This window comes from Lutjanus erythropterus, chromosome 2 (assembly GCF_056507025.1).
Source record: "Lutjanus erythropterus isolate fLutEry1 chromosome 2, fLutEry1.hap2, whole genome shotgun sequence".
NCBI lineage: Eukaryota > Metazoa > Chordata > Actinopteri > Lutjaniformes > Lutjanidae > Lutjanus > Lutjanus erythropterus.
The window spans coordinates 40960732-40974257 of NC_139318.1; the positions used below are offsets into that span (position 1 = coordinate 40960732).

General features: G+C 39.6%; 1 protein-coding gene across 1 annotated transcript; it reads right to left on the reverse strand.

Moving 5' to 3' along the window:
- Positions 1 to 1091: 1091 nt before the first annotated feature.
- On the reverse strand, positions 1092 to 11674 carry pnp4a (purine nucleoside phosphorylase 4a). The gene is made up of 7 exons (XM_084745682.1): positions 11479 to 11674; positions 8686 to 8849; positions 7414 to 7517; positions 4604 to 4779; positions 4153 to 4343; positions 1775 to 1854; positions 1092 to 1637 (listed from the first exon to the last, which is right to left on the reverse strand). The coding sequence occupies exons 1-7, from the start codon at positions 11499 to 11501 to the stop codon at positions 1491 to 1493; spliced, it is 885 nt and encodes a 294-aa protein (XP_084601808.1). The 5' UTR covers positions 11502 to 11674; the 3' UTR covers positions 1092 to 1490.
- Between the last annotated feature and the right edge of the window lie 1852 nt (positions 11675 to 13526).

Sequence of the window (13526 nt, forward strand, 5' to 3'; positions counted from 1 at the left end):
ATCAAAGTCCGCCAATCCCTCCGTCCAACACTTTGGTTCACACTTTAGATTTATAATGACCCGCTGACCTTTAACTCCAGCTCCACCCTCAGGACGAACTTAGCTCCACTGTTATTTGGTCACATTGTGGCTGGTGAAACTTTCAGTCAGTGAAATGTACAACTAACAGTCATAACTAAACAAGCATGTATTGACTTGCATGTTTAACTTACGTCTCTTTCCTGCTGGGGTCCAGTAGTCTGAGGGAAATCAGTTTGTTGCTCAGCAGTTATGAGAAAGGTGAAAGCCTCTGTCATTCTGAAGAAGTTGAGAGAAAACATTCTGTTCTGTTTGAATTTCAAAACCAAACAGAATTGCCAAAAGGCTGTGGCCTGGTGAGCAGGTGAATCTACCAAGCTCATGTTTTCATTTGCTCTTGAAGACACATCTCCCCCACTTCCGTTCAGAAAGAATTCCACCGGTATTGGACCCGGTTGACCAAATCGCAGCCAGTAATTTTAAAGTTTGGCAGGTTCTATACAATGACTGACAAGAGGAGTGCCACCAGTCCAGATTTGAAAAGCCACATCAGCTGCTCAGGGCCCCGTTTCCCAGAGCCTTCGTAGCGCTATGTCTGTTGTATTTTAAGGTCTCTCGGGCTGTTTCCCAGAGTTGGGAAACAGCACGTAGGCTAAAGGGAGACCTTAATCCACATCCACTTCGCCTGTAAGTACGGCCACACAGAGCCGCTAGCATGGCTGTAGGCTTACTTATTGTTTGAATATGTAAAGTCAGTGTTGGTGTCATAGCTTTTTCCAGTTCTGATTCTTCAATGTAAATTCTTATTTGTCATTTCTTGATTTATCATTTAAAACTCTTAATACCATTTATTGGTTTCCTTCATCTATGTCCTTGTCATATTTACGGCCTTATTGTCCTTAGAAGAGCAAAACTGTCTTGATTTTGCAGCGACAGCGTTTTTCTCATTCACTTTAATACAGTCAGAGTTTTTTCAGAGCACCACCTAGTGGAGATCAGAGGGACTGCAGACACTGAGACAGACTAACATTCAGTTGTAGACTAATCGATCAGCACAAACAGGAAACATGGAGTAGGAGTTGTGTCAGCATGTTTTAATCAGATTATCAGGAAGTCAGTGATTTTTTTTTTTATAAAATAAAATATCATATTCACCATAATTCAACAGGAACAATATACAAGATAATGATATTTAGAAAAGTCTTACTCTCACATCTTAAATTCTCATATATTAAAGCACCATTAAACACAGTGGTCATCGTTATATTAATCTTTAGAATTAACATATTATAAATGAATACTTACATACAACTTTACCCTGATAGAGAATTATTAGGCACCATGTTGATATAAATAAAGTTTTTATTACAGCAAGTAAAAAATAAAGGGTGATAATAGAAAATAGGAGAAAGCTCTAAAAAATGTTGCCGATACAACAATCAAATATATACACAGTGTGTATGTGTGTGTGCTCAAACAGCATTATTGGTGTTGTTATTGATCTCCATCCTGCTGATCAGTTCGGTCACCAGCTGCTGCACAGTGTGAGAGCGCAGCCGGCCGACCTCCAGGACGCCCTCATGGTTCACACTGTCTGAGTCCTCGTAACTCTTCACAACCTGTCACAGATCAATAAATCAATCAGTAAATCAAACAGTAAACCAACCAACTAACCAGTCTTCATCCTTGTAAATCTTCTGCACCTGACACAGAGTTGTAAATCAGTAAGTATTGATGCATTGATTGGTGTGTTTACCTTGTTGGTGATCAGAGAGAGGCCGAAGACTCTCAGACCACAGTGAGTCGCCACAACAACCTCAGGAGCTGTACTCATACCTGTAAACACACAACACCTGAAGTTACTGCAACAGGTCACACCAGTACTGCTGATACTGATGATAATACTGTGAATAACATTACTGTTACTGTTAAAATCAGTACTGACACCTCTACTTGGTGCTTAAAGGATATTTGCATGCTACGTAAAACTTTGAATGCAAAGATATTCAAAGTGACCTCACTTGGAAAGACTGAGGTGAACGAAAAAAGAAAAATTTAAGTGCAACTTTGTTTTTGAAATGCAGTATCAACATTTAGATTCAAAGCTTCATTGCAATGATAACCGATGCCCAAATCAGTACTCAGATACTCCTCTATAGCGTCTCTAGTCTCAAAACCTGTGTACATAAAAGCCAGGGGTCGTCACCAAGCATGCAGAAAAGCATCTCCACCAGAGAGCTCCATGTGCACAGTACAAATAACAAAGTAGTAAGGTACGATAGTTTCTGTTGTCCTCCACCACCCGCCGAATCTTTGAATATCCACAGCGAAGGCTCACTGAAGCATCAAAGCTCCAAAAATGGTATTTGGGTCAGCTCTAAACGCGCCCTACAATGTTACTTAATATTGTGCCTGTCCTTTGCAGTGTGAAAGAAATCAAATTCTAAGACTAACTTTAGCTCAAACTGCTCTCAAAAGGTGCATTTATTCCAAACAAAGTTATGTTTAATCAGTTTGTCTCTAACTAACACCCTATGCCTGGTGGCATTCAAACTAGGATCATGTGCTGGTTGCTAAATTGGTAAAGTACAGGCTGCAGTTACAGCTGCGGGCACTGCAGTTAATCCACAGATCTGGTGTGCCAAGTCATAAAAATTTACTTTCTGATTACTATTGGATGAGTTGTGGGTAGGAAATAGGGTCAAGTATCTCCCTGTTAAGAGAGACGTTATGGTTGCATTTACACACGAGGTACAGCAGCGTAACTTCACTGATTGTTTAATTCTGTTTCCTCTGACGAATCTCCTCTGTCCTGCCAAGTTTAGAACCACAATTTTTAGTTTTGCTGCTTAAATTTCCCACAGTTTTTGCTACAGTGACATGACTGTGTGCATGAAAATGTTTACTGAAACCAGCCCCTCCAATCGTTAAATAAATCTTTAAAGAAAACAATACAACACACAATCAAGAAATCACTTGGAGAGCTCACGCTGCTCAAGATAATCGAAAGATAATATAGCCAACATAAGTGAAATAAGTTTGTAATTTAACACAAGCAGCAGCGAACATATAGGCTTGTTTTCACAATACTGTGTACATTGGTCGATTTCATTTTGGGCAGCTCTTCTAAGCACTGAGTGTATAAAAGAGCCATAGCAATCCATTGTTAGCTTGTGGCTAGCTAATGTTGCTAATGGTTAATCTGTATATCAAGCTCAGTGATGGTCTGTAAAGCAGATATACATCACACAACATTGTGCAAGCAGAGAATTTTAGTGTACTGTTTAGCTGTAATACATGAAAGATTGCAACCAGGTGGCCGCCATTTTGCACACTGCTTGAAAATGGACCAAACACCACTATGTCATGAATTTCATTGCTCTGATTGGTTGTAGGTGTATCCAATTGCAGGAAAGCATGATAGCTTGTGTTGTCCCTCACTGCCCGCCAAAGCTTTTGCAGGGAATTCTCACTAAGGCTTTAAAGCTCCAAAAATGGAATCTGGCTCAGCCCTAAACTTGTTTTACACTATTACCTGATGTGTTGCCTGTCTTTTGCACTGTGAAAGAAATCAAATTCTAAGACTTGTTTTAGTTCAAACTTCTCTCAAAAGGTGCATTCTTCTAAATAAAGTTATGTTTAATCAATTTGCCTCTAACTGACACATTGCAAACCCTATGACTGCTGGAATTCAAACTAGGATCATGTGCTGGTTGCTAAATTAGTAATGCACAGACTGCAGTTACAACTGCAGGCACTGCGGTTAATTCGTAGATTGAGTGGGGCGGGTCATAAGAATTTACTCACTGATTAATCGCAGATGGGTTGGAAATATGGTCAAGAATCTCCCCATTAGGAGAGAGGATGTGTGCGCTTTTACGCACAAGGCACAGCAGCATAACTTCACTGATTGTTTAATTCTGTTTCCTCTGGGGAGATTCATCTGTTATGTCAAATTTAGAACCACAGTTTAGAGGGCTACACTGGGAGCTGGATAACTTATGAACTGGTGCAGCTCTTGCAGGATCGAGAAGTTTCAACTTTGCTGAGCGGGCAGTTAAAAATAAGCTGTGGCTCCTGGAATTAATAGGACTTCACAGTGCACAGTTTTGAAAATTTCTCTGCGTGTCTTACCGACAGCGTCCACCCCGAGTCGATGCAACAGTCTGGCCTCAGCGATGCTTTCAAAGTTTGGCCCGCCCACCATGGCATACACACCCTCCTGCATGATGCCGGCCACGCCCAGCTCCTTGGCGATCTCCATCGCTATGTGACGCAGGCCTTTGTCATAGCAACCTGACATGGCTGGGAACCTAGGCCCAAACCTGTTAACAACAAATAATGAACAACAATAAACAACAAGATCAACAACTGAAACAAAACCCTCAACAGCAACACAACAAACTCATGACAACTTAGTTTACATAAAAAAACATTACAGTATGATTGCAATAAACAACAGTGTGACAAAAAGTCACACAAGAATTTAAAAACAAACAATTTAAAAAAGAAACAAGACAACAAACTCAACAACTCAACAACAATTACAGAAACAAAACGTTAACCAGATTTATATCTGAGTTACTTTTCGTCGTTGGGTCCACACAGCGGGTTCAGACCAACCAATCCGGGGAAGTTGACATGGTCTTTGATGATCATGATGTCACCAGGCTGGAGGCCGTCAGCCAATGAGCCGGCAGCGTTTGTCACAATCAGAGTCTCCACCCCTAACAGCTTGAAGACTCGGACTGGAAACGTCGTCTGATGAACAGACAGACAGACAGACACACACACAGGTTGGTAATCATTTATCTTTCAAACATGAGAAGATTTGTGTGAACGGAATAGGTCAGATTATTTGATGTGGGGTTGAATAAAGTTCGTGTTGATAGTTAGGATATTACCCACAGAAAATGGTGGTCAGGAAGCCTCTAGTTTGTAGAAGCAGAGAGGAGTATCAGCAAAGGTGTTTTAGATACTTAAAAATAGTCCACATAAAAAAAATCAATATCAGCTTAAGGGTACGCTATTTTTAGAAATCTTTCACCATTTCATTTTGCTGTCAGACATCCTAATAACGCAAACAAACTAACAGATCAGAGCAGCAGTAGAGCAGCAACTCCTGTTCTCTGTAAGGCAATATTAATTTCTGATTTTGCCAGTGGAGTTTGGTTGGTTTGTAGAGAGCGATATTTGGATTATATAATGGCAGTTTCCTATCAGAAAAGCCTGTTGATGGCAAAGTAAAGCAGTGAAAACATTAAAAATATAGTACACACTTAAAATGATATTGATTTTTTGAAGTAGCCTAAATACAAATTGCTTCTGACCCTGTCCAGAGCAGAACATTCATTGCTTCAGTGCTGGTACTCTTCTCTGCTTCTTCAAACTGGCTGCATGTCAACCACCATCTGCTGTAGTTAATACATTGATTTAGGATAATTACTTCATACAAACCCACAATAAATAATCCCAACTATCCTTTTAAGGTTTGTTGTTATGGCAACAGTAGTTATTTACATGTTGCAGGATGTCCCATTGTGCTTCGCAGCATGTGTTTTTTTTAATCTTCAGACATTTTTGCTCTCTCAGTTGAATCTCTCAGGCAATTTCTCATGACAATTACATAATTAACCAATCACATGACTGTTAATAGTTATGGGGATTTTTTTGCTCTCAGTGCAGCCTTCCAGGTAAAAATATTCTTGAGGCCTGTGTAAAAATCCTGCTTCCACACTTAAAACTGGATAAATCTTCTGAGGTAAAATAAATTGTTTCAGTTTCATAGTTTTGTTGAGAAGGAGACTGTACAGAGCGCCAATTAGAGGACAGTCAGGTATTCTCAGCATGACACACACGAGTGTGTGTGAGTGTGATATAGTGGGAAACAATAGCAGCATTCAACAGTCTACTAAAAGGCTGCATGTGACCAAACTCATGCATTCCCTGAGCTGGGTTCACAAACGCAGACACACACACATGCACTGACATGTGCACACACTCAGACACACACACACATGCATGGACACGTGCACAAACTCAGACACACACACACACAGGTCATGTTTCAGGTTAAGTCTCACGCTGCTGATTACAAACAGTTATATTCGTGTTACACTAAGGTTGCATGACTAAGGTGCTTTAATCAGCTCACACACGGTGTGTGTAGGTGTGTGTAGGTGTGTGTAGTGTTTCCCATACACAGCATTTAGCTGTGTTTATTGTTTATTGTTCTGTAAACTGGGTAAAAACAATGAACTGGCACGCTAATTTGTATTCTTGTGGTCTGAAAAAAAGTGATCTGGAACCGGAGCCCAAAATGAACAGAAGTAAATTGTGAACCTTTGTGAAACACTGATGTGTGTGCTCTTATGCTTTTGTCTTTTTATGGTCTGAACTAATGTATAAAACTTGGCAGTTTTAGGTTAACAGGTTACTTCATGAGATACACTGGATCCTACATTTTATATACTTATATTTAAAAGTTCTCCATTTATCAGAACTTGTTTCTATTTTTATTTCTGCCTCTGCAACACCTGAATTTCCTCTCTGGGGATCAATAAAGGCCCGTCTGATTACAATATCTTATTTCCATAATGCAACTCATCTCATCTTTCACGCTCCCCGCCTCCAAATATGAGGCCACTGCCAGCCGTCAGCTAACTTAGCTTAGCATAAACACTGGAAACAGGGAAGCTGCTAGCCTGGCTCAACCAGTAACTCTGAAGTTTGTTAATTAGCATGTTAAAAAGAATTGCAGCTATAAAATTAAACAAACTGTTTTTTTACAGGGGGTTTTGTACTGGAGCGTTTGTCATTGCTGGAACCAGTTAAACTGGTAACTTAAGTGCCACAAAATGGCACACAGTGTTTTTTTTTTCACTTTGTTTTTGTACATTTTAAACAAATGACCTTCAGACTGAGCCAGGCTAACCGGTCCCCCCTAACTCACACATCAAACTTACACCCACAAGGGAGAACAACTGCATTTTCCCAAATGTTAAACAATTCCTTTTTGGTTAGTGTTGCGAAATATATTTTTCTCTCCTGTTTACATTCACACTCCAAACTCTGAAATAACCTTTTTATCCGAACTTGACTCATGTTCCCACAAGTTTTTTCTATCCTTCACTTGTCCCATGCTTCACATTTTAGAACTACCTCCTTGTTTCTATGAACTTCTTTCTTGTCTCAAACTTTATGTAGGTTGTTTTAAATACAATTGAACTTAAGATTTCTACTTAGTGTCACTTTGCTGTCTGAGCGCTCATTGTTTCCAGAAATCAACTTTAAAGGGTCAGGCCTGTAACGGAGGAAATAATCAGTTTGTGATAGAAACGTGTGTGTGTGTGTGTGTGTGTGTGTGTGTGTGTGTGTGTGTGTGTGTGTGCATACCTTGCAGAGTGAGTGTCCTTCATACATGTGGAAGCGACCCTGCATGCACACACACGTCTTCCCCTTCAGCTCCCCAAAAACCAGCCGACCCGCATGACCCTGAACTGCAACACAGAGTCGGGATGAGGGTCAGAGACGGGCACAGTGATGGTAATTAACCAACATTATTACATGGCTTTGATAAATACTCGATTCTGATTGGTCAATTACAGCATTTTAAGGTCTGTTATTTCTGTATAACACACTGTTGTCATCCTGTCAGGATTTATTTCACAATAACAACCTGCTCCCTGTACATTATCACTTACTGAATTTGCAGTTGACATGTAAACCAGACCTATGAGCTATGCTAGCAGTTTCCTCCTGCTTCAAGTTTAAGCTAGGCTTAACATGTCCTGACAGTTACGGTTCATGCATTTTATAATTAGACAGACTCTTTTGGGTTTTCTTCCTTTTCTTTACTAGTTCATGTTCAGCTTGATATTTAATTAATTTAACTGTACATGTCATGCTAGGCAGATGTTGCACAGATTAAAGGTGAAATATTTAACTACCTAGTGTTCAAAAATGAGTACTGCAGTCCAAATAGTGAGTTGAATATTGGATATTAGCAAGTTGTGTCTCCCCTCTTCTTCCTTCCCAGACAGTTCAGGGAGGTTGCCTGCAGGCTGCACTGTGAGTTGATCAGCTGTTTATAACTCTGTCAGTTGTTAAGCCCTCTATCCTAAAAACAAAAGCCCACTGCTCTGAAAATACACACTCTGGAGTTTGACTACCACTTCTGCAAGATTATTAATGATTTCTTGTGACTCATAAACAGACACTTATTCCTTCTGCAAACTTTTGGCATTTATTTTAACTTATTTCAACTTAGCATGGTTCCTACATCTCCAAGGACACATCATTGTCATTTTATGATTTAGTACTGTAAATATATTACATATTTCTCCTTCAAACCAGATTTTAACCTTCTGTTGCTTGCCCCCGAGTAATTTTATAATCAGGATCAATTCATTCCAGATCAGCTGTGGTTTGAGCTCGAGGGGGATTGATGAATAATTCAGCGATTGTTCAACAATCTGGCTTTTTGATTATCGGATGAATTTCTGGCACATCACAAATTCTGTAGGTCTTTAAATGAACAGTTGTATATAAGTTGTATATGGAAACAATACTTTTTAATTAATAAATTAAACTTTAAAATATATTAAAAGTCAGCTTTGAATCAGAACGATCAATCACACCATTCGTTATTTATTAAACTTAAAGTACCTGTGCTCTGTGGGAAGCCCGGTATGTCAGAATAAGCGAAGGAGTCCTGACACTTGAGGGTGTCAGCGAGCATGCCCAGTCCGGACCCACAGATGATCGCCACCTGGGGACGGTGCTTCGTCTGAGACATCAACCATTCAGCTGTCTTCTGGTATTCGTCATGACTGCAGGCAGGAATAAGAGAAGACAGGAGGAACTTATTAATTTCAGGGTGAATTAAGTCCAGGGTACAGTCAGAACTGATCACATGGTGCATCGGTGGAGCTGTGGAGGCAAAATGGATCAGGTCTACTGTATCTTTGGGTTTACTGGGACCAGATCTGGCTCTCCTTTGTGTCTCTTTTTTTAAAATACATGTTGGGTTTAGCTAGTTCTCTTCATCTACTCTGAAGACCTTGACGCTCTATTCACCAAAATACTGAAATATTACTGTTATCATTTGCCATTTAGAAAGAGAGCATCAGCTGTTAAATATGCATCACAAATTATGAAAATTTCTCTTTTTTGTCCTGTAAAATGTGATTTATAAGAAGATCCTCACACTTTCTGCTCCCATAAGTTGAACTGGTCTAAGCTGAATCAGGATGTAAAGCTGTGCAGTAGGTAATAGACCTTAAAATTCAGTTCGGTTTAGATAATCTGCTTGAACTGTGGCTTTGTTTACAGCCTGTGTGACCACCTGACTGCTCGTGTTGTTGTCCTGCTGGACTCCATGATGCCGCCATGTTTACATGTCACTGTCATGAAGCTGCGGAGCAAAATGTTGTCGAAACTGACAACAATGATTTTGATTTGTCAAAGTGTGAAATGTTTAGTCACAAACACACTAATATTGTAAGATGAGATTTATTTTCTTGAGGACATACTCAGTAGTCAGTATCTTATTTTTCTCTGTTCTTTATTTTGAGTCTACATAATTTAATTAATGGCAACTACATTTATAAATATTTTATTCTGCTCTTTAATTTGGATCTTAAACTATATATTATGGCGCACCTTACATACATGTAATGAGACTTATGATTAAGATTGATATGGAGTGATATGTAAGAAGTGAGATGCCACTTTTGTTGTCAGTATTCAGTTGTCCTACATTTTCATTCAGACATTAAAGTGGATCGAGTTACACAGACAAAGTTTCTCCCATGCTCTTGTTTAATCCACAGCCCTTCAATAGTTAAATTCAGCTAGCCTGGCTCTGAAGGTAAGAAACATCCACCTACCAGCACTTCTAAAAATCACTAATTAGTCATAATAAGTCATTAATCAGTACAATAACTTGGTTGGAAAGAAATGAATTTGAAGTTTTTCAGGGTGTAATCTAGACTATTTCTTGGCTGGGACAAGTAACTTCCTGGAGTCGTCGCTGGTTGTGCGGCAGACACAACCCCATTTGAACGCACCGATACAGTTGTGAAGTGGGAGGAGCTATTCGAGGCGCTTAAAAATTAAAAGTCTGATTAATTTTCCCCATGAACAACATCACATGACTCACTTCTACAGCTTGGATCATCACGAGGTCAAAGGTACAAGATCGTCTGCATAAAAATTTCAAGCCAGAAGTTAACTACGACTCCCAAGGTGCATTTTGGGAAGAAACATCCAATCGCTGAGCTTGAAATTCTGTCACATGCACTGCTAACAGCAGGACGAAGGTAAACATGACTTAAATCAGTTCACTTTCCGTTCCAACCTTCGCCTCTGACTGGCTTCTTCTCCATGGCAACAGTGCTCGAGGCTCATGAGTACTGAAGTATTTAATGCTGTCCACTGTGCCCAAAGTAACGGACACAACTTCTTCAGAGCCGACGGTCATTAAAACCATGAGTTCGTTAGATCATCTGGGAGACAACTGTGTTTCTGTTAACTAACACTGAAAGCATCGTTTGGAGAAACTTTTCATGAAAAGGGCAAAACAAGACTGCAGGAAACAATAAAATCATAATTTTAGAGAAAAGGAGTATTAAATAACATTCTCCAAAGTCCCTCATTGTTCCAAGAATTGTTCTCTTTTTCTCAAATCTTCCGGCTCCAAAACTACTTTTCTGTACCTCAGAATTGGTGTGAACCCCCGTTATCAATTGGGAACATAACCTATAAATTTTAAATGTTTTTTAATTTAATCTCATCTGAGGTTCAAGTGATTTTCCCAAAGCCTCTTTTTGTTTTCATACCGTGGCTTATTAAAATGATTAAATAACATTTCACCGAAATTTCTTTATATGTTCTGCAGAATATCACTCTTATTAACACCATATCCTCCAAACACTCCTGTACCTAAACTTCAGAGTATTATTTCTCCTTCCCTCTAAAATACCCAGTTGTTATTCCCACGTTGTCTTGTTTTCTTCTTCTTCTCTTCTCCTACATGTAAACACAAGTAGGCACCAGATTCCTGACTCATACAATGAAATTACACTGTAAAAATCAGGATGTTTGGTTGGTCCTTGAGTTACAAACTGATTAACAGAACAAGAAATCAGGAAAATAAAAACCAATTAATTTTCAAACCTTCCTCTAATCTCACTTTTTCTTGTGAGTTGCTGATTAACTTTACAATTTCTGGCTTCTGAAAATTATTCAAAGAAAACAAAGAAAGGAAGCACGTCTTGATCAAACTGGTTGCATTAGAAATATACAATGACGAAGGGTCACAAGCCAAAATGTTTAGTGAACACTGGTCTATTATTTGAAAGGTAGACGAGTATTAGTTATAAAACAACAGCACATCAATAAAACAAACATTCATTATAAAATAAACATAATACAAACGTGATGAAGGAGTTTTCTTACCTGATTTGTTCTTTGCTGTGCATGATGGACGGATAACAGATAACCAGCGATGATGCTGAATATGAAGCAGACTGATGTGTGTGTTTCTGTGAGCAGCCTCTGTCACTAACTGTGTGTGTGTGTGTATAAGCGCGCGCGCGTGTGTGTGTATGTGTGTGATGGAAGGACCAACAGGAAGGACAGTCAGAGTGCGTCCAGCTGATGCTGACCGGCCTACATATTAACTGGTCACATGCTCCTGATTGGTCAACAACTTGCCCATTCATCAGCAGCAGCAGCCAATGGGGCTGCAGCGTTGTAGAAATGTGCGTGTTTGTGTGTCCGTTTGTGTGTGTGTGTGTGTGTGTGTGTGGATTCCTGGGATTGTTTTTTTTTTTTTTTGGTTGAGTAAGTAGGTTCTAGTTTTGCGTCACGCCCCCGCTGACAGTAACGTGATTTCATTTCAGTGTTAACGCACTCTAACTGATCCTGAACCTCAACACACACACACACACACACACACACACACACACACACACAGTCAGCTGTATCTGGTTTGTGACCTCCAAACACACACTCATACAGTAAGACTTTAGCTGGAAGTATATGAATGGATTAAAAAATAGCAAATATTTGCACAAACATGGCCTACAGTGTTTTTTTACAGCCAGTATTTATTTTGTTGAAGAACATAAATCAAAGCCTTGTTCAGTTTTCTTCTTTGTATAGTCTGATTTCAGTGCAACATCATCACAGAGATGCAGGGAGCAGAAAGCACCGCTTGTCCACATAGAACAACTAGTGTTGCCAACAGATTTAGCAACTTCACGTCGACACCCTCGCTAGTCCGCATCAGAAATACTAGTCGGTTAAACTATTTATCAATATGTTATTCATGCATTGCGCCAATTAACGGTTGCCTCTAAAGTCCGACAGCACCATACGCCGTAAGCATGTATGCCCCGATAGCCTAGGCGACCATGGATGTTTTTAATCAGCAAAGTCAGGCAGCTCATAAAACCAGCGTGGCTTGGCAGTGTTTTAATCTAGAAAATGGAGATAATGTCCTCTCAGTCAGTGCTAGTTTAGGATTGACTGAGGGTGGGTTTGCATACTGGCCGAACAGGTTCTCTATAATCACATTTTAACATTGTCTCCACACTTGTTGCAAGTACCACTGATTGTGTTTAAAACATTGTTGAACAGTGGCCCTGAAGTGTTTCCAAAACAGGAAAGTATAGCTGATTCACCTGTTTCTGTTTCCTTCTTCGTGTTTACTTGGTACAGGCTGCCATACAAACGCCAACTGACTTGCAGAATGTTGGCGTCCCCCGACTTATAACTGGTCCTCATGTTTTCCGAGCATTTAATCAGTGACTCTGGGACATTTGTGGCCTGCTAGTTTCACATCATTCAACAAAACAGACGCCTCCACAAACCTACGATGAGGTGGCACCAGCAGTCAAACGGGAGGTCAGGCTTTAACAGCAGACACGTTTTTCCATCTACAGGCCCATCTTGTAGTAAGACAGTTTGATAAGTTCACAAAATGACATTATTGCAATGCAGCCTTTAAAAACAGGAAACAACAACACTTATGCTGTATCATGATATACTGTATCTGTATCCAAAATCTGTCATATCTAGTCTCAAAACATGAAACAATATAATATTGATATATTGCCCAGCCCTAGTACATCATGTGGCATCACTGAAGCAACTCGCAAGATAAAAGTCACATGATGCACGTACTGTTATGTACCTTAAAAGTTTTCATTCATTTTGGTTTTCACATCGGACATGAAGTGCGCTCTCCTGGGTGAAAGTCATGTATTTGTTTGAGCTATCCATCCATACACCTCGTCCAGGCACGAACTCCTCCCTCTTTATACTGCGTCAAAAGCCCGGTATGTCTCCCTTACAGTAAACCCACCGACCAATCTAACGGCCACTTTGCTAACACTAGTTCCCTACAGAAAAACTGATCACTTCAACCATATATATATATATATATATATATATATATATATATATATATATATATATATATATATATATATATATATGTA